This window comes from Octopus sinensis, linkage group LG19 (assembly GCF_006345805.1).
Source record: "Octopus sinensis linkage group LG19, ASM634580v1, whole genome shotgun sequence".
Classification (NCBI taxonomy): domain Eukaryota; kingdom Metazoa; phylum Mollusca; class Cephalopoda; order Octopoda; family Octopodidae; genus Octopus; species Octopus sinensis.
The window spans coordinates 5,862,400-5,886,257 of NC_043015.1; the positions used below are offsets into that span (position 1 = coordinate 5,862,400).

At 33.4% G+C, this 23,858-nt stretch overlaps 1 protein-coding gene across 2 annotated transcripts in view; it reads right to left on the bottom strand.

Annotated features, from left to right (window-relative positions):
- LOC115222245 (neuroligin-4, X-linked-like) overlaps positions 1-23,858 on the bottom strand; it is a 666,739-nt gene that overhangs the window by 942 nt on the left and 641,939 nt on the right. For both annotated transcript variants that reach the window (XM_029792404.2, XM_029792403.2), the window contains 2 exons: positions 4,305-4,420; positions 1-799 (listed from right to left, as the gene is read on the bottom strand). The exon at positions 1-799 is cut by the window's left edge and continues 942 nt beyond it. In XM_029792404.2, coding sequence (XP_029648264.1) covers positions 1-799; positions 4,305-4,420 — 915 coding nt within the window. The remainder of the gene's footprint in view (positions 800-4,304; positions 4,421-23,858) is intronic.

Genomic DNA, 23,858 nt, shown 5'->3' on the forward strand with positions numbered 1-23,858 from the left:
GGTGATGAAGACGTTGTTGGCAATGCGCTATATGAATACGCTTGCGAAGCGGGTATTTTGCTAGGATTTTGTTTACTAGAATTATTTGATGGATTATTATGTTGAGCCTGCCTAGTAGGTGATGATTGCGTCGGGGGTGTTGACATTAAACTAACGGTTTCAGGGCCTCCTATACTACTTCCACCCATTCCTCCACCCATACTTCCGACTCCAGACACACCACCGATTTTGTTCGACTCCTTCTCAATCTTCCTTGATAATTTGATCTCGTCCATATCGTCTTTTTCTCGTCTAGATTTTTTCATACGTTCTCGCTGATAATAAACACCAGCAAATATGAGTATGTTGAGGAAGAGTAATGAGCAGCCGACAGCCACAGTGATGCTGAGAGGAACGATGCTTTCTCCTTCTTTAACAGCCGAAGAAGAATCTCTCTGTGAGTTTGTACCCGTTGTAGTTCGTCGATCGTCCATCGCGTAATCTGGGGTAGTCCCAGTTGAGAGATCGTTTGCGTACTCAACATTGTACCCATTCGCTGACGGTGTTGATGGACCACCATTTGTAGAAGGAGAATGCGATTTGGGTGGAGGGGTAATGGGAGGGACAGGAGGAGGAGAAGGGAAGACATCCGTAAAGTGAAAAAGCCTATCCGGCTCATCGTATGTACTCATGTTATTTGAGTTGTCTAAGCGATGATGTTCTGGACTGCAGTTATCTGGTTTGTGAATTTTCGGAAGTAATTCTAACCACACAGAAATTTTTTGTCCCCGGTAATATTCTTTCACATTTGGACGCCTTCCTGCAACGAAAAGAAAAAAGAAAATTGATGTAAACTTCTTAAAATAGGTAAAATACGCTTGCTATAAACATGCACGCACGCACACAAATGTAGCCATTGTGCATGTGTATCTGAATACATATACTCTTTTACTCTTTTACTTGTTTCAGTCATTTGACTGCGGCCATGCTGGAGCACCGCCTTTAATCGAGCAACACGACCCCGGGACTTATTCTTTTGTAAGCCCAGTACTTATTCTATCGGTCTTTTTTGCCGAACCGCTAAGTAACGGGAACATAAACACACCAGCATCGGTTGTCAAGCACTGCTAGGGGGACAAACACAGACACACAAACACACACACGCAAATATATATATATATACATATATACGACGGGCTTCTTTCAGTTTCCGTCTACCAAATCCACTCACAAGGCTTTGGTCGGCCCGAGGCTATAGTAGAAGACACTTACCCAAGGTGCCACGCAGTGGGACTGAACCCGGAACCATGTGGTTGATAAACTAGCTACTTACCACACAGTCACTCATATATTTTTAAATAGGTAGACACATACAATTACGTTTTACGAATAGATATATGTGCCTACATGCATGTGTTTATTATACACGCACACAAACACATACACACACAAGTATGAGTGTGTGTGTGTGTGTGCAATTAAAACTCATTAAATTTAGTTCGAGCATGCAACAGCTCATATTTACTTATTAGGCATTCAATCATTAGACATTTTGAATGAGAACTTGCTTCTTTACAATTATATAACCTCTGAGTGCAGGTTGGGCGTGAACAACATATTTTCGTTCTTGTATAATAAAATTCCCACTTGCACTCAGCCGATATGCATGTCAAAATACTCTTATACGTTAATTTTTCTCTCAGATGCTGTTAGCAGATTCATCCATATCTGTAATCATAATGCTCGAGTGTACTTAAATGTCAGAATACTTCAAATATAGAGGATATTGTACATCAGAGTACTTCAGTCTAAGTTATCATTTACGGTTTGAGCATCTATCTCGAACTGGAATTTATCTAAAGTTAACATTATAAATACTTTACAACTAAACTTGTGGCAATAAATTATTGCAAGCAAAAATGTAAGAATTTTTAATTAAATAAGCTGTTTTATGAAAATTTTATGTGGTTAAATATTTTCTCGAACAAGTGAATGTAAATAGTCCCTTAAAATCTCTTACACTTAATATTCTACTTGTCTTGTAAAAAATAAGCTGAAACTTAGCTTAAATGTGTTACTAATAAGTATTTTCGGATCTTTATGGTTTTCATCACTGTTTACAATTATGTTTAAAGGAATTTTTTAATGTATCATATAGATCTAAATCTTGACGCTCGATCCGAATTTGTTATTCATTTATTCCAGAAAAAGTTTGAAGAAATTTTACACACATTCAAATAGGCGCAGGAGTGGCTGTGTGGTACGTCGCTTGCTATAGGTGCAGGAGTGGCTGTGTGGTAAGTAGCTTGCTTACCAACCACATGGTTCCGGGTTCAGTCCCACCGCGTAGCACCTTGGGAAAGTGATTTCAACTATAGCCTCGGGCCGACCAAAACCTTGTGAGTGGATTTGGTAGACGGAAACTGAAAGAAGCCTGTCGTATGTATGTATATATATATATGTATGTGTGTATGTGTTTGCATGTCTGTGTTTGTCTCCCTAGCATTGCTTGACAGCCGATGCTGGTGTGTTTACGTCCCCGTTACTTAGCGGTTCGGTAAAAGGGACCGATAGAATAAGTATTGGGCTTACAAAAGAATAAGTCCCGGGGTCGAGTTGCCCGATTAAAGGCGGTGCTCCAGCGTGGCCGCAGTCAAATGACTGAAACAAGTAAAAGAGAGTAAAAGAGATATGTTTAAAATTTCATAATTTTCCATCCGATCAGGTAACAGGGCGTTCGCTGTCTCTTCCATCATCGGTGTTTGGGGGGGGGGGCATCGACTTGTCAAAACATTGCTACTTACATCCTACAAGCACACACATACTCAGAGTTTTGAAACATAGTCTGATTTTTCTTTTCAGCGTTGAATGTTTACCATCCCTCTTCCATTGTACACACACACACACTCACACACACACACACACACACACACACACAAACACACACACACACACACATTAACATGTTCCATAAACGCACATAATTAACCACATGTTTTACATACACGTACATATATATTCACAGAGCTGAAACGCCCCCACTTCCAGATTGCCATTACCCCTTCTTTCTTTATTCATTTATCACCCCTTCCTTTATCATTCATTCAAATGTTGTGACGAAGAAAAACACAAAATTATTATAGTAAGAAGATTATCTTTCTCGTATCTCTTTCTCTCCCTTCTGTGCATATGCAGCACCTTTGTTTACTATGGAAAAAGAGTTTTTCGCCACGGTGATGTGTAAAATACTCACTTGTAATTGGCTAAAATACCCAAATTTTGAAAATTGTAAGAGCCAATAACTTTTTTAATTATATGGATTTATATAAAAAATAAATTTTATTTTCATAATTAGTACATAAAACTTAATCCATATACCAAATTTGAAAACAATCGGAACAAAATTGTAAACTAGACGTAAACTACGAATATACAGTGAGATTCATTTTAACGTTAATACTGAACTTTTATTTAAGCCAAACAATTCTTACACGTCATATTATTATATTTCTGTAATGAAATTTACTTTTAAAGTGAGTTATTTATTTACTTAAATGTGTTTCTATGCAACAAAATACAAATTTGAAGGAATTGGATTTTTCACAGAATAATTCATAATGGTATGCGGTTAGTTTCACGCAATACGTTTAAGGATGCTTATGTTCCATCTCGCTTTTTCTTCTTCAAAATATTAAGTAATCCCTTATGCATACGTAGGATGGGCGCGCATGCAAACAAACGCATATATATATATATATATATATATATATATTATATATATATATATATATATATATACATATAGCTAAATATCGGTCACTTGACGGCAAGACATATCTTGGAACAATTTTTGAAGTATTTTGCAAGCAACATCGTGCAACAATTTTGTATGTGGCATATATGTTACAGAGTTCAATTCTGTAATAGTATACTGATCAATACTTGAAGAATAAGAAAAGATGCTTTGTATACTCATGTGAAGAATCTAAACATTTTCTATTCCCTATCGTCTATAGATATTGTATACAAACGCGATCATATATTTGATCATTCAAGTTTCTGATTGTATGCCGATGCATTTGTGAAAAGAACCATTCTAAGTAAACCAGTTATGGAAGTCCGTACACGTTTTCATGTATAAGAAGCAAATTTCCACAAACATAATATTACTTACTAATAAGGGAAAAACAACGGAACAAAAGGTGTCTACTGAATATCATAATTCATCATACACTATCTGAAATGCAGTTAGAATTGTCAAAGCTGATGAGGTCGCAGAAATAACTTTACCAGAAAACAAAAAGAACACTTGGAATACAGCTTACCAATATGTATATACTTCTGCTCCTCCTCTTCGTATTTTGGCCAATTGAGGTCCATGAAACGATTAATCACTCTTCCGCCATGAACCGATTCTTGTTTTACAGGTTTATTGGGATCTCTGAAAATAGAAATATATTCGGAAGTGATTTATATTAGTAATAAATATATAGGTGGCGTTAAAAAAAACCCAGAAACACTGCAGTATGTACACTAGATATTTAATGACCTGATTTTAAATTTATTGTGTAATTCATGTCATCTGTTCGCTTTGAAAAATCCTCTTCTAAATTTTTGAGAAATAGACATTTTATTCAACACTTGGATACTTTTGCTAATGCCTATATCTATGTCCAAAACTCTGGCAGGGGAAATTAGATGTGTAGCGTGAAGTGAGGAAATACTTACCGATAATAAAAGAATTTTATTCACAGATAAACAAAACAAATTAAAATTTAAATGAAAAAGTATTTTAAAACAATATTTCATATATTCATATATTCATATAAAAGTAAGCATAAGTAAATATTCTTTGCTTGAAACATTGACAATTGTATGCTAACTTGTATAAACACAATTTTTAATGCATATTTGACTTCATATCGAAAGTGCATCATCATATTTTTATTTACTCTAAAGTGCACCGTGGAATCTAAAGCAATATAATTGAATTAGAATACAGGCAATATGAAAGCAAGTCTATTAATTCACTGTCCTCAACAACCATATTTTTAACCACATTGAATTTCTCATTATTCAAGAAAGACACAATAATCAATAGCATATATTGATTTCATAAATTAGAACGGTACCAAGAATTGATGGGAGACGTACTTCGTCTATTTAATAGAGCCTGCAGGGAAAATAAACGAATTTGGTACCGAAGAAACTTGAAGCTAGAAATAAGTGGACCTAACAACCTAACGCAAGTGGTAAGTTTCGCACATAAACACGGATATACATAGAAGCGTATAATGAATTGAATGGACCCTAATACATACTCAATTTATGAGGTTTAATTTCCTCACACTTGGTACAGAATATTTTGTTATTTTGTTCGGCGCTCTGTTACAGCTACTATTCAGCTAAGAAAGATTCGATAGAAAAATATATACAAGTTCGAATAAATACAAGTTACACCATAAAAAAATATCCATACATAAACACAGACAGTTATACATATATATATATAAGTGCTTGTGCATGAAACTTTCAGTATTTAAGTCACTTTGTCTCTTCTACCGATTGCCAATGAAAAATGTACCTACTTATATTTTGAGCCATATTGACTTGTGTGCATCACCCCCTCCGCATATATATATATATATATATATATATATATATAAAGAGAGAGAGAGAGAGAGAGAGAGATAGATAGATAGATGATAGATAGATAGATAGATAGATAGATAGATAGATAGATAGATAGATAGATAGATAGATAGATATGTATCGCTTTTTTTGTTTACAAAAACTTTAAAACGGAGAAGCACACTCTAAGATGTAGAGCGGTCTATATTCATTACTGGTGAAGACTTGTTTATAGGTTTAACCTAGGTTTCTCGCTATAAAAATTATCTTTATGGCGTATCATCAGATCCAAAGACTTGTTGGCTTATGGCCCCTTTAAAGTATGGAAGGGGGAAAGGAACCGGATATAAGCAAAAGTTGTTATCTCCCTGTTCTGGTGGTCATCGGATTCTGGCCTTGTCGTTCTCTTTTAGCTACGACACATGTAGGCTGTGAGGGTAGAAAGTAGGGAGTTATCAACAGCGCCAAGTGTAGCACCACCTGAATCAACACCATCGCCAACACCACCAGCAGCAACAAAAGCAACAATGATAGCAGCAAAGATTCCAAAGGCCGAGTATTCCATCAACGGAGATACCTCAATCTGACGAAAGTTCCTCCTATGTATGAGTATGGATTGACATTTGGATAAGGAAATACTGAAGCAGTCGAACATGTGCTGAGATTACAGACATTTTATGTCTAAATGCTGAAGATTCACATATAATAAAATTTTCATTTAAACTTAATTTAAATGTCTAGAGTAGAAGCGAACGGATGAAAATAGATTGGACTATTTCAAACAAATTACCTAAAATTTACAGTTTTAAATATATATTTGTATTCATAACATTTATTTGCTATGGACTGGGGAAAAGGGATTCACCCATTAGTTTGCAGATCTCCTTTCACCGGTGAGGTTCACGCTGTTAATGCAAATCGATGTATTGTTAAAGAAATACATTTATTTTTTCCCCACAATAGAATACAGTCTTTCAGCAATTCGCTTCATATGAATCATAGACGAGACATTTTATTGTTCAAACATCTTTACAATCATTTAATTGATAGTGAATTAAACTGTCCGAAAAAACAAATCAGATACAAAAAAAAGCGACAAGGAACATAAAATTGGTAGAAATTACATCTGCGTGAATAAAGTTTACACGAGCGATATCATATTACAAACGAAAACTTTATATTTCGTTTCCACGTATTTGATATTTACAAACATCAATAAACCAAAAGCTAATGAGGATATAAATTAACGTATCAGATATCTGATTCGCGTAAGCTAACACTCTAACGACTAAATATTTTCAGTCCTTGTTTAACATGAGAAACAAGGAAAAATATATCTGACTCACATACTCACATACTACAATCTGACGATCAAACAAATATTCGAAATACTAGCGTAACTGTTTAGGATGCAGTTCCATTTTTACATCGTAGCACAACTTTTTATATTGCATTTTTTTAAAACCCGGAGGATCATGCTAATGAACAAAGTCGCTGTATGTCTCATTCTTATTTTACTTAATACCTGAATCTCTAATTGAATAGAAGGACTTTATTTGAAACAAACTTCGTACGTATGTCTGGCAATTTACTTGACTTTGTTTAATGGACTTTCAATGCTCAGAATTGTATTTCTCTTGTTTTTGTATTCTCTGTTATCAAGCTTAAACTTTTTCACGGCCCCTGCGTTTATAGAAGCAAGACTTCTTCTTTTCGCGTTGTGCATACAAGATGAAGGGTACTAATTACGAAGGTTCGAATTCTCAGGGGTTCTGGAATCAAAGTGGACTGATGTTTATCCGTATTTATATCTTGTCCTTTCGGATATTTGTTCCACACGTCTTTAATGGTTCCATGCAGAGAAAAATCTCTAAACAACTACCAGGCCGGCCATATGGAGACCTTGGCACTTATCTCCATTTTCGATAAAAACACATAACAATACACAAGACGTTAGGGTATCTTTGGATAAATAAGTATAGAGATCATAGGAGGGAACTTAGAGGAAAATCATAATTGTTGTCTCCCTTGCATTGGGCTTCCATCCTGGATACAACACGCATAAAAGACGTCCAGTAGCATAACCTAATGTTGGTTTCTCTCAGGGTTCATGCCGAAAGTGTAGGCTATATGAGAACATAACATATTTGAATTATAACTACTTCAAATTATATTACAGTGCTTTATGTTTCAGAAAATAATAATCTCTCTCTCTCTTTCTCTCTCTCACACACACACACACACACATGGATATATGCTGTAATTTGGTGTGCGCACATAATTTGTATGGATGTCCATGCACATACTTGTATATTTATATTTATGAATTTGGACATGAACGATTATTCTCACATAAAAAAGATTAAGGAATCAATAAATCTACTGTGAACACAGTTGATTTCAATAATGGTGGAAGAATGCTAGAGAAACTGCAATTATGCTTTTTTTCTATAAGTTATCTCTCTTGATCTTTATATTTATCTTGAAATCCCGTACAATCTCTTGCAGCTTCGTGTATTCTCATCCAAGATGGAGACAAGTATTACCGTTTCCATGTGGCAGGCTTGGTCATTGGTGAGTTGTCTAACATGAAGCCAAATAAAATGAAATATATAGGTGTGTATATGCGTGCGCGCGTGTGTATGATTCGGTGTCACATTATTGAATGTGCTTTGTTTATGCATTGGCTCCAAGAGAGTCACAGAAGGGAAAAAAATCTCTGTATGACACTAAATACCTAAAATTGAGCGTGATGAGAATGATGGATATCGATATTTCCTTGTCTTTGCATCTTTTCGAGATAACTGTAATTGCTGGTTTGAGGAGTATATACATAGAGTGCACAGTCTATCCGCTGAAGTGCAATAACGGGACACAAATAAACGAACAAATGTTCGTCATATCTGTCATTGGTGTTTGTCTAAAATGGACGGTGTATGTGGTTTATAGTTAATCTGTCTAGCCTTGTCTTTGTATTATGTTAATCTTTTTTTCTTTTACTTGTTTCGTTCATTGGACTGCAGCCATGCTGAATAACCACCTTTTAGACAAAGAAATTGACTCTAGGACTTATTCTTTTTAAGCCTGGTACTTATACTATGGAACACTTTGCCAAACCACTAAGTTACGGGGACGTAGACACGCCAACATCAACTGCCCATTGATACACACACACAAACACATACACACACACACACACACATATATATATATATATATATATATTATATATATATATATACACTACGGGCTTCTTTTCAGTTTCCGTCACCAAATCCACTCACAAAGCTTCGGTCAGCCCGAAACTATAGTAGAAGACAATTGCCCCAGATGTCAAGCTTGTATGTGTTATATGTGTACCAATCATATTCTGAACGTGTTAGATTTTAGTAAATATTTGTAGAATCACGTTACTTAGTCGAAAACTTTTCTTGGATGATTATGTCGACTTTAAGTCTATTTATTTTTGATTGAGGCAGTTTGTCATATTTATTTATATATTGCAGTATTTTGCTCACTTATAGAATGGTCAATGAACTGAAGAACGGCAACCAATTTCAGAAATAATTATAAGACAACCAAGATACAAAAATCGATTCACAGAGAAAATAAAAGGAAAACAGACTAAAGATTTATTAGAAAATAATATAAAATTGGCGGATGTCATTCGTAGTCAATGCTGTATTTAGAAAACATTTGTAATCAGCTAATAAAACAATTAACATTAGACAAAAGAACATGATTCAATGGTAGAAAACCTGCGCAAATAAAGCTGACAGTGCACTTGAAGACTGCAGCTACGTGAAACTTGGGTCGCTAGAAGAAATTAGTTTTAAATAAAGATTTAAACAGTATCTCTTCCACTGACTCACAATGAAACATCTCTATGTATCTTAATCGCTCTTTCTCTTTATATATATATATATATATATTATATATATATATATATATATATATATATAGTGAGAATTTACAAAAAAATACAACAAAGGATGGGTGTGTGAGCAAGAAACATATGTATTAGTTTAACGCTCGGAGAGTGAGAAAGTCTTTTACGTTTCAAGCCTATGCTCTTCGACAGAAAGGAACACAAAAATAAACAGCGAGAGAAAATAGGAAAAGGTTTAGTGGCTAACGATATATGCACATTCGCTAGTTAGTGAGGACAGGAAACAAATCGTAGTCGACATATTTCGTTTGGCCTTATTGGCACATAAAACGCGTCTATCTCAACCACACTTTGAGGGCGGAGTGAAATTCAAAATAGCTTCTAGGCCTATATTGGTCAGCTCACCTAACGTGGTATTAATGTTGTCGAAGAAATCCGAGCAATTTCGTTACTTTTAGACTTTTAAAAGCTTCTTTCTAAAACCTATGGATCTTAAAAATCTTCGCTCCCTACATTGTCACGGTCAGTTAATCTTGTCTACTTTGACAATATCTTTTCAAACATTACATGCTACAATATTTGCAACCATAAGTCTACAAGCCTAAAACCAAACTCCCAACATGTAACTGTCAGAATTTCCCTTTACGAGGATCATGTATCTCAAATGTTGTAGTCTATACAGCTTCCCTTACACAATTCAATAGCATTATAAAACATTACACGTGCAAGACATCTAATCACATGGTCCCGTGACGAAGCAGGTTTAATCAATTTTCAAAACTTTACTTTAGCACACACATGGTGTCTTGCATGGGTGAAACTAACAAAAAAAGAATAGAAGTCTATATGTATTAGCTCTCAACGACTGTTGGTAATATATTCAGTTTTAATATATACTTAAATATAGTATCGATATTTTCCAATCTTCAATTAAGTCGTGAAGTATGCCAAGAATCTTTTATTAATATTCCATCTATCGTTCAATTCCTTCCTTCATTCTTAATATCATCCTCTTGTAGCATCTCTCTTTCATTGCATTCTCGCTCAATAATTATATCATCCTTTCAAAACCAATGTTCAACTTCCCTTGTTTTCTAAACTACGGAAACATTTTATACATAGATGTTTCATCTTATTATTCAAAGCATTCTTTCCATTTATTATTTATTTATTAATATTTTTTTCTGTATGATCTTCGATATGTTTCTCATAAAGTAAATTTATATAAATACTGTACGATAAATTTTGTAACCTTTGTAATTTCCATATGAACTCTGAACCGACTCAAAGAAAATTCGCAACACATATTGGTGTATGAAGCCCTTCACTCTCTTTCGCACTCTACGCGTATATAAACACGTATGTTTATATATGTGTATATAAGTATGTATATATATATATATACATGTATTGATATCTATCTATCTATCTATCTATCTATATATATATATTATATATATATATATATATATATAATATATATATATATATATTGATATCTATATATATATATATATATATATATATATTGATATCTATATATATATATATATATATATCTATATATATATATATATATAATATATATTATATATATATATATATATATATATATATATATATTATATATATGTATGTATATATATATATATATATATATATATATATATATATATATATATACATACACTTTCTCTCCCCATTAATTTATCTATCTATCTATTTATCTGTGTGTATGTATATATGTATAATAGACAGGGATATAGGCCGAGATACAGAATAATAGAACAACTACATCTAGACACGTACACACTTGCGCGCGAAGATGCGTATTCATATAATTTTATATATGTATGTTTAAGACCACTGCTCCCTGTTACCGTGCTGCTCACACAAATACACACTCTGTTACACACACACTTGCGCGAACGCACATGCTCACACATACACACAGATACTTCATTCTCTTACACTCTCCTGTCTTAGAAAGGAATTTTTCTTTTCCCATTCCCTTCCGGTCATCTGAAAATGTAACTGCATGTGAATCGTTGTCGATTTTGTTTTCTTCCATGTTCCTTTAATCCTAGACTTTCCTCTGAGTCCTGTTTCTGAAGAATAGCTCTGCTCGAAACGTAAAAACACCTTTCTTTCCTTGCCTGAGTGTCTGTTAATACTTTGCAAGTACCACATCCTCGCGTTGTTGTTTTTTCCTTGCATATTTATTCGTCTTTTTTTAGATCAATTATATATATATATATATACAGATATTCACAGGGAGGGAGAGAGACAAAAAGAGAGACATAAATAGATACTATGCTCATATATGGAAACTATAATGTACTTCTATGTATTTCATACACATAAATGTATCAAGAAAGCTGTTTGTCTTGGAAGATATTGTACAAACTACACTGGCAGATGACTTGCTCAATGTGATACGCTTGAATCCTTCGATATAAACTGTTAACTATTTGAAGCAGTAAAGTCACTGTAGCAGAACTATATCCTACCACTAATGTGTTGAAGTACTTTTATGCTTTGAAATATTTCTAAGAGAAATTCTAATTGATTATTCTACAATAAACCATCAGGAACAAAGGAATATATAGTAAAAGTGTAAGAAAAACATATAACGGAAGCTCATAAAATGGTAAACGCATGTATGAAGGATACATATGCGCATACTCGAGTATGAAAAACTACAGGAAAGAACGCACATGCACGATGATGTTTATGCATATGAACAAACAACGTCAGTTAATATAATACACACTCACACACATACATAAATATATACCTACGTACCGTATGTATTGATATATATATATATATATATATATATATATATATATATATAATGTATGGATAGGTATGTATATGTATGCATAAATATATATCTCCATATATCCATATATATATATATATATATATGTTTATATAATGTATGGATAAATATATATATATGTATGCATAAATATATATCTCCATATATCCATATATATATATATACATACATATATATATGTGTGTATGTATTGATATATAAGTATGAATGTATGTATGTATAGATATGTTTGTATGTGTATATATATATATATATATATATATATATATATATATTGTAGAAGTAGTAGAAGAAAGAAATGGAGTGAAAGGGAAGGGAGAGTGTAGGTGCGCATGTTTATTGGTAGCTTTATTCGTAATTTTGTATTTACTTTCACAATCAATTTACTAAATATAAACTTATGCATATTCATTTATACATACATAAAATTGTATTTGCATATATCCACATACACATGCACACATATATATGCGCATATATTTATATGTGTGTTTGTGTGTAAGTGTGTCAAAGGTAAGTGTGACCCCTAGCGCGTATGCTAGGGTACCAAGCGTATACATATACTAGATGAAGAGTATACATATACTAGATGAATCGTATTTATATCAACACATTAATTGTCTACCTACCAGCCTACCTACATACCTACCTACTTACTTACATACCTACGTACCTATTTACACTCACACGTATATGCGTGTATATATATTATTATGTATATTTATATGTATATATATATATATATATATATATATATAATATATATATATATATACTCGCATTCATATTTATTTACGTATATATATATATATTTATATATATACACACACACCGACATATATATATATACTTTCCTACCTACCTATTTACACTCACACATATATGCGTGTATATATATCATTATGTATATATGTATATATATTATGTATATTTATATATATATATATATACATATACTCGCATACATATTTATTTACGTATATATATTATATATATATATTCACATAGACATATAGACATATATATATATTTGTATTTACATAAATATGTGCACACACGTTGATATATGCATATATATGCGTATATGTATATATATATTATATATATATATATAATATATATATATATATATATATATATATATATGTATGTGTGTGTGTGTTTGAGACTACTTATATGCAGGCTGCTCTTCATTGGACTAGAAAATACGATATTGTGTTTACAGAGAAATGACAATTGCATCGTGTTATACAGATCAAAGAAATGGATGCATTCTTGCGTGCGAGCATCAAGTAATCTCTATTGATAACGGATGAGTTGCTTCATCTTTATTTTTCTTGTGGATTATAAAGTATTTATCACTTGTGTCTTTGAAACCAACCCCACCCTCCATTCGACGAAAAAATAATCTTAAGCATAACATAATTATGAACATAAAGAAACAGAATCAAACGAGAGTAAAATTCGGCAACTATAAAAGCAATGACCAAACTATTGGACAATGATAGATAGATAGATAGGTAGATAGATAAATACATACTTCCATACATACAAATTTTTTTTTGTATCGTAGAATATTTGTGTGTGTCCGTGTGTATTGCTGTTTGTCTGTGCCTTAGTGTGTGTACATTATGTGTGACTTTTCTTTTGCTACACACTCGCACATACTTCCATACATAAATGCACTCTAGTACTCCTGCGTATATCTACAGACCTTTGTATAAATGTAATTTTGTTTATGCTTGTTTTTTAATCTCTTGAAATAGTATCTAAATATGGCTTATGTATGCTTCTATGCATATATTTCTTAAACCGCTTTTTAAACCTTTCTATCTATCTATCTGCCTTTCTATCTATCTATCTATCTATCTTTCTATCTATCTATCTATCTATCTGTCTATCTATCTATCTATCTATCTATCTATCTATTTATCTATCTATCTATCTATCTATCTATCTATCTATCTATCTATCTATCTATATATCTATCTCTCTATATCTCTCTCTATCTATCTATCTATCTATCTATCAATCTCTATACATACATATATATATATATATAATATATATATATATATATATATATATACACACACACACCTCCCAAGCTAGATCCTCGTAGGCAGTTGATTTTGGAATTTACTCTAATTCATTATAACAATCTGTAATATGACATTTCCAATTGTCTCTCAATAATAGTTTCCAAATATGGAAACGGTATTTCCATACTACATTCTATGAATGCTTTTCAATAAACGTGTCTTGGCTTATTTATGCTGAGTTCAATAATCCTGCTTAATCATACCCGCCGAGTAAGAAAATGCATGAATGATCACAGGTAGCCAATTTAAATGGGGGCCACAATTCCATGTTAAAATAATTGGGTATAGTGTGTCCATACGGAATCCTGTAGGATTTTTAACATACTGTGTGACAAGTGTCATTTTCCAAAGATTAGAGAGACAGAGATATAAGAAAACTTGGGTAGAATAAAACTTGTTTTGAGCCCCTTGGGTAGGGTATTACTGCAATTCAATCGTCATTTTTCTCAGTTGGTATTTCAAGCGGATTGTCCCTGAAAATTACTTAAACGGTGGTTGCAACTATTGAATATTCACTTCGCAAATTAAATGTAATAATATCTAACTCAGTAGATCTGAAATTCATTGATAGAAGTCCCTTGATATTCATGTATGTATATGTACTTCTGTGTATGTTTCGTTGTGAGTGGATGCTATAATTCGACGGTGTGGCTGCGTGGCAAGAAGCTTGCTTCCCATCCTCATATTTCCAGTGCCAGTCTAATTGCGTGGCCCCTTGGGCAAGTGTCTTCTACTATGGCCCCGGCCAACGAACGCCTTCTGTGTGGGTTTGGCAGATAGAAATTGAATGGAGTCCGTTGTGTGTGTGTTTGTGTGTGCCTGTGTGTTTGTGTCTTTTTCCCACGAACGTTTGACAACTGGTGTCGGTATGCTTATCTCTCAGCTACATAGCGGTTCGGCAAAAGAAACCGACAAAATAAATACAAGGCTAAATAAACAAAAGTACTGGGTTCGTTCATTCGACTAAAAATTCTTCGAGACGGCGCCTCTTCATTGCTTGCAGTTTTAATGACTGAAACATGTAAAAGATCAATGAAGGAACATGTAAACGAAAGGAAAGTCGATGAAAATGCTTTCGAAGTACAAATATCATGTAATGTTTCTTTCATCCAAGTTTTACTTTCATAAATGCAATGAAACGATAGTTGATCCATTGGTATCTATAGGCAATGAATTTTTAGCTCACAAATTATGATACGAAATATAAAAGATATAAGAGTTTAAGTTAAAAGCTTGTTGCAGTCTTCAGTACTACGAGGACTATTTCTTACTCTGTGTCTTCAGCGTATCTTAGAGAAATTAAAAATATGAATATTATAATTTAAATGAAGATAGTTGAAGGACAGTTTTTCGTCAAATTCCAACAATGCAGTTTAATCAGGTTTAAGATCAAAACCTCTCCATGCTTGACTACCTCATCTGTTTGTTTATTTTGTTTAGGTGTAGTATATTTAGGTATGTACTATCCATCGAGTCTTCCTTTATGAAAGACAGGAGGGTTATATAAAAGTGCGTATTTATCTACTAGTTTTATTGAGTCGAGTGGTAGAAGGTTAAATTTTTTAGTCTTGCTGTGTTACGAAAAAGATTTTTGATTAAATCTCCTGTGTCCTCTTACTAAGATATCGTTTTTGAATACCAGATTCGATGTGAAGTAACCAATAAATATTCATTTATTGAGAATGAGAAATGCATTCGAACGCTGAATCCCCATGGAACATTCCCAATTACTCTACAATAGTTAGAGTTCACGTTTCTGTTATCTCTATTTATATCTGATGCGCAGTTAACACTGATGTTGCTGGTCGGAAAACAATTTAGAAGTAATCTATACAAGCTGAAGCAGAATATATCCCTATAAATATACCAATTGTTTGTAATAATACCATTTAATCACTTTAGTGCTCCGAACACAAAAATATCTAAAACTGCTATCCACACTCGGTAAATTTTCACAGTATAAAGCCTTTGTAAGAAATCCCATTAACACATATTTTCTCACTTTTCTCTATATAACAAGTTTATGCTAATATAATGTTAAATCTCATTGCCAACTTCATCAATCATTCTGAAAACTCGGCGTACGCCTATCTTATATTTCTACCAATATTAATAATGCTATAAAGCATACATTATCTCTTCTCTCTAGCATCGGTGCCTCATAAAACTTGTCTGCAGCTTGTGTATTTTGGCAGAGAATACCATATATATATATATATATGTGTGTGTGTATGTATGTATGCGCGCGTATATACATATATATATATATAGGCATACATATCTCTCTCTCTCTCTCTCTCTCTCTATATATATATATATTATATATATATATATATATATATATATATATATATATATATATATGTATATATATATATATACGCACACACAATCCCTCTCTGTCACTGTGTGTGTAGAACACACGCATATTTATATACATATATATATATATATATATATATATATATATATATATGTGTGTGTGTGTGTGTGTATGTGTGTGTGTGTGTGTGTGTATGAATATCGAACAAATACGTACAATGTAGATAAAATATAATAATATTCTCACAGTGGATTTTACACTAAAATATATTGTACGTTCATTAAGCTGACAGTTATTTCCATGATAGAAAACTACAGGGAGATATAGTGTATGGTCAAGTCTTTTAAAATCTGGTTGCTGTGAGTAAGCTTGACTTAAATTTGCAATGCTTGCTTGCACAGTGCAGATTGTGAGCCATGGTAAATGGCATTGATAAAATGAAGAGTGCTGGTACTTTGCGATTCCTGTATAAGTATTCTGTAACCAATTTGGTGTTCAAGTGTAGTTGTAGATGCATCCTAATCGAGGAGTAAGTTCATTTTAGCTATGACTATTTTGTTGCTTTAGATTGGCATATTTGGCATAGATTGGCATATCTCGGTCATATTATGCGGAGAAAATCTCTGGAGAAGGACATCATGCTCGGAATGGTCAGTGGCAAGAGAGGAAGAGGCCGACCAAGAACTCGCTGGCTTGACACCATCAAGAGAGATACCGGAATGGACATAGCCAGTCTGAAAGAAGCGGCCCATGATAGAACTGACTGGAGGACACTGATCCAACGAGTGACCGAGAATCGACTTCGACTGAGCGGTTAGAAGAAGAAGAATATTGTTGCTTTAGATGTCCAATGTTCTCCATGAACTTACATATCGTTATAACGTCTATGAGGTTGTTCGTTCATCCACTGAGGAGTATTCTTGTTGTTGAGTACCTGCTAGTATTGTCAGTACTTTTTCTGTAGTATTTGCTTGTACGAAAGACAAAGCTCTATGTTTCAGCAGTTGCATGCCGACTCCAATTCCTCCTTAAATATTCCCCATAAATTTCCTGCAAACGTACCCACGTACTTCTAATAGAAATGAATTTTTGTAATGATCATTTTTAGAATTATTGAGTAGAAAAATCGTAAAAAACCGGTACAGGGAATACCTATACCTGAGGTGTTTCATTGCGCCTGCTTATGATCCTTGTTTAAAATTTGTGTGTGTAACATTCCAGCATACAGAACTTGGAAAGGAAAGATATCGTGCACATGTTAGAAATTGCCATTAATAATTTCAATAGAGAAAATTATTTATAACATGCAAAGAATTTCACTAATTCTTAGGGAACCGAACAGTTAATTATAAATCCCTCCAGTTGTTGACTTGTAATTGATTTTATTCCAAACAAGCAAGAATATTTTCGATACTCTAACAGATCAGATTGTAGACGTTGATTTTGACAATGCATCACCTTAATCTGTAGATGACAAAATTCCATCAATTTTGGGAAAGTGTTAGTCTTTTAAAATCCTCTCTGTTACTTGATTTGTACATATCTAACAGACAACAGCGAAGTTGCCTTCTCCATGATGTGAATTCAAGAAACATAGATCGAGAACAAATACCAATTCTGCAAATCCGCGTCTCTCGAAATATAGGTTTCAAATTTTGGTATAAGACTAGCAGATTTGGTTGTTTGGCTAAGGCCACACATTCAGACATCGATCCCAGTGTTCAACTGTTACTTATTCTATTGAACGGAAAGTATGAAAGGCAAAGTCGACCTCGGAGGAATCTGAAGTCAGAACGTAAAGACGAACGAAATGCTGGTAAGCTTTCCGTCTGGCGTGCTAAGGATTCTGCCAAGCTGGCCCCTTAGCGTCTCTTGAAATAATAGTAATTATTTCTAATCTAATTTATGTACATCACTAGCAATTTCGAAGAAGCTGAGCTGATACTTATCTAAAAGAGTAAAATGTAAAGTTGACGGCATAGGTACTTGAATTCAAAACGTAAAGTACCGGAACATATTACGGAAGGATACTTTGTCGAAGCTCTAACCATTCTGCCAATACAACAACTCAATTTCTAGCAGCGGAAAAACACTATGCATTGTGATAGAAATAACAAATGCAAAATGGAAATACCAAATACGAAGTAGAAATACCAAATACAAAATTCAGCCAGTTTCTCAACAATATGTAGAGACAATACTTAAGTGTAGTATTAATTGGTTTCAAAGTTTGGCACTAGCTCAGCAATCTCAGGGAAGGGTAACTCGGTTAAATGAACCCTGGTACTCAACTGGTACTTACTTTATCGAATCCGAAAGGGTGAAAGGCAAAATCGACTTCAGCGGCATTTGAGCTCAGAACATAAAAACTTGACGAAATGCTCTGCACATTTCGCCCGGCGTGCCAACGAATCTGCCAGCTCGCTGCTTTAAGGAAGTATTAATTAATAATTAATAATTAAAGTAAATTATTTCTCTAATATATTCTGGCACTACTAAGAACGAAGTTTTTATACCTCCTGAAGCACTGTAGGTTTCTAGGGGTAGGATCAATCATAACTAGGTCAACTGGCTTCCGAAAGAAACTATTTCACTAACGTTTGCTAGAACTACTGAGATCGAATATTCAATAACTTCCGATTTCTGTGCCATTTTTACATTGGTGTTTAAACCATTAAATTAACCACACGAAAGAATTGATCTATAATCAATACCATTGAAACCATTACTAACCCATTTTATTTTTCCCGGCTATATTAGCCAATATATATTTTCTTAAACGTGATAATATTAGCTTCACTTTACATCAAGCAGAAGGAATGACCAGGAATTGTTGCTAGAGATCTTTTACTCTTTAATAAACGTATATTTTCCTAAACGTACATCCAAAAATAACTTGATTTGCTGTTTCTTTACGATCTCCTCGTTGGTTACAATTATCTGAGATGTCAGTTTGAATATTTCTCATCATCTGATGCTAGCAGGAGAATGTCATTTCTCATATTTTCAACGTAATATTCGCAGTTGTAGATTTTTGTAAACAATCATTGCTAGTCGTTCTACATTGATGAAATATTGAGCGTGTAAATCACAACCATTTCCTACGAATCATGCTTTCCCGTGTATTTTCAATACTACCTCTGCATTATGATTCCGTTTAATAATTCGAGAATACGAACTATGTTGGAAAGAGAAAATTATCAAGATATTTTATCTAGTTCTGATTCATATATACTATATTAAATCTATTAGTTTTGTCATATAATTGTGTGAAACAATATTATTTAAAGCATGACATAATTGCTCTTCCTCCTCCTCCTCCTCCCCCTCCTCCTCCTCATCATCATCGCTATCGCCGTTAAAATTATGACTTTTATCGCTATTCTTTTATTCTTTTACTTGTTTCAGTCATTTGATAGCAGCCATGCTATTGCACCACCTTTAGTCGAACTAATCGACCCTAGGACTTATTCTTTGTAAACCTAGTCCTTATTCTATTGCGGAGCCGTTAAGTTACGAGGACGTAAACACACCAACATCGGTTGTCAAGCGATTGTGGGGGACAAACAGGGGCACACATAAAAAAAAAAAAAAAAAATATATATATATATATATATATATATATATTATATATATATATACGATGGGCTTGTTTCAGTCTCCGTCTACCAAATTGATTCACTAGTTTTTGGTCGGTTCGAGGCTATAGTAAACACTTGCCTAAGTTGCCTCACAGTGGGACTGTACTCGGAAACATATGGTTGGGAAGCAAGCTTCTTACCACTCACCCACGCCTGCGTCTATGTTTAAGATATTTTGTTATCACTGGTTCCAAATTTTGACAGAAGCCCAGCACTTTTGGCGGTTGTGGGTAAGCCGATTACATTGCCTCCAAGGCTAATTATTCTGCCAACTCGCCGCTCTTCAAAACGCGAAAGTAGTTTTGAAATATTGTTCTCTTCAGAAAAGGCTGAGTTTTGCTAATAAGTAACAACAAAAAACATCAACAAGTCAATAACAAGAAGTAAATATATAGGGTTGTCCGGAAAGTTCGTGGCGATTTTTAAAGGAAAGAAAAAGGTTAATAAATACATGCCATTGCATTTTTAATCAACCAAATATGAATCATTTTGTTGCACAATGCGTCTCCATCTTTCCTTTAACCTAAAAATACTCTCTTCCCAGAATTGAGATGGTTTCATGGCAAAAAATTCAACAAAGTATCCTTTTACGTCATCCAAACAATTGAAATTTTTACCATTAAGACTATTCTGCAGAGACCTGAATAAGCGGAAATCCGAAGGAGCAATATTTGGTGAATATGGAAGGTGGGGTAACATCCCAGCCGAGCTGCAGCAACTTTTTTTCTGGTTCCCAAAGCATCAAATGCCGAAAATAAACTTTCTTATCTTCCATTTTAAAGGGTTACAGAATTAATACAGGTTATAGGAACATAAACCTTTTCCCACGAAGGTAGCTTAAACTGTGCTCTAAATGGAAGTGTAGTCAAATCCTATTTTATAGACTCAACCATGTTCTAAAATAAGTCGAAAGGTAAGCTACTATAAATCGGCAATAACTTTCTGGACAACTCAATATTATTGCGACACTTATTAAATCGACAAAATGTTTAGCAGTATTTCGTACTTCTTTAAGTTTTGAGCCCAAATCCTGCCAGGTTTGAGAATGCCATTCATCCTTTCCTGATCTGTGAAGTCGGATTGGACAGTTGAGGTTAATATAAGCGACTCCTCGCTCCCAAGACATTTGATGACTTGTGCCTATTGTAGAATGGATTATTTTGATTCATCTTATTAATGAGGCAAATAACACACTTATCAGCATTTCTTTTTATGTTTTCATTTGAAATACCACCGAGGTCAACTCTGCATTTTCTTCTCCCGGAAAACGATAACATAAAGAACTGTTCAAGTACTGGGGTCATTGTAATGGAATAACCAACCAACCCCCACTAAAATTGCTGTCCTTGTACCAAAATTAGAAAAAATATTTGTTACAATAGTCTCATTTTTCCACATTGATTTTTGTGATTGCTTTTCAAGTAATTCATGCTTGTCAACTATTACTAATTCATGTTATATTTATTTCTAAATATATTTTGCCTAAGAATATTGTTTTTATTTTTGGTTTTATATGTTTTCTTTTTCTATGTGGGATTATGAAATATTCATTTAGTATATGATCTGTTAACCGTCAAACAGTATTGTTAAACCCAACAATTATATTTATATATCAAATTATGAGATACAATAATGTCTCCCTTGAGAGTATATATGACGAACTATTATGTTAACCAAACATAGTAAAAGTCACTTCCTTTTTATTGTTTTTTGTGTGCTTCCAACGAATGAATTTGTCAGAAAAAAATTCCGAAAGATAAGTTATTTTCGCTGCGTAAAATGGATTAAACAATTTACCAATAAATAAATAACTAAACAAATATATATATAAAATAAATTGTTTGAAAAAATTTCTTTTTCTATTTTGAACAACCAAATATTTTCAATGAAATTTCGAATGTATTTAATGAATAGATGACAAATGATATAAAATTGTAAATGCTGATTTCTGATAGTATTTTAAGGCGTAAATTAATTACATTCGCGAATTAAAATTTATTTCTATGTCTAGAAAATGTAGCAATTAACAAACTCTGTCAGTAGTGAAAACATTTTAATTTGAGTTGGAAAATAAATATGATTTCATCGAAAAGAGATTAGGATAGATGTTACTGAATTCGAAAGAAGAGTCAGTAGGTAAGCTGAAGAGCTTTGCAGCAAAGTATAAAATTTGATGTAACATCTATGTGTAACCATACATCTCTCGAGCCTTTAGAACACTACAATTAGCAGTGAAGAATAGGGAAATGATAACCGGTTTTATGCGTCTGGTGTTTGAATATTTGTGTTGCTTTATTTCCCTGGGAAGTCTACATGGTGATATGGTCAGTGATTCAAGTATTTTGTCTTATCGGAAAAGTTTTAACCGCTGTTAATCTGCAAAGGTTTCATGAGTAAAAGTAACAGCAGAACTATAACGTTATTTACAAATGTAAATTTATGCTTTTGTACAATTCTGTATCAATAAACTAATGTTTGGAAAAGAAAGACTAATATGAGAACTGAATGGAAATATTGAAAAGTGAGCTTGCAACTATGACTGCTTCGTATACGTCATGCGGTGTACACCATAGAAGCCTCTTTGTCAGTGTGTTGTCATTGATCTCAAAGCAATTAATACTGTTGACAAATGTATTTGTCATTTATAGAACCGACACAACATGTAAATATGTGAGTATGATGTGTGTGATTGAGTATATATGTTGTCTATGAGTACAGTCTGCAATTTGCATATTGAAATTGCGTGAAACTTCAGTTGTACAAGTAGCTAGAGCGTAACAAATAACATCAACTCCAGTTTCCGGTTGAAAAGTTTTTGTTTTACAATGCAGCTGTGTTTTTCCTTGTTTCCGTCCGCCGTCTCTTATGCAATTCCATCGATCATTGATGCTTAGATGTTAGAGAAAGCAACTTGTAAATAGTGTGTCGATAACATATTTCAAACTTCCATACAAATTGATTATAAAGCGGCAGTGGTGCGTTAATGTGTTACCCATAGACACGTTTCTGCAGATGTGCCGGAACAAAAGGGAAGCGAATAGCAGATAAGTTTAATTTGAAATGTCAAATTAATGAAAAGGGAGTAATCAGACGACTGATACTTCGCTGTATGTATTTAGAATGACATTACCAAATTACATCCGATGTTAAAATGTTTGTCGTATAATATACCTTCAGGGAAATGCATATAGTCAATTTATCTTACCAGTGCAAACAAAGACTACATCGTATTAATATAGAGGTAGATATTTAATATAAATACTTAATGATAAAATTAACTAAGCGTAATGTTTGCAAATGAGAGTGATAATCAGCTGAAACGAAAGAATGAGGAGACCCGGTAACAATATTCCAAAGGAGAATCAGACACTTAAACTTTAGAGATTATTCAATGCTTTCTGCTAATATAAATACAAAAAGTGTTAATACAAAAGGATAATTAATTTCC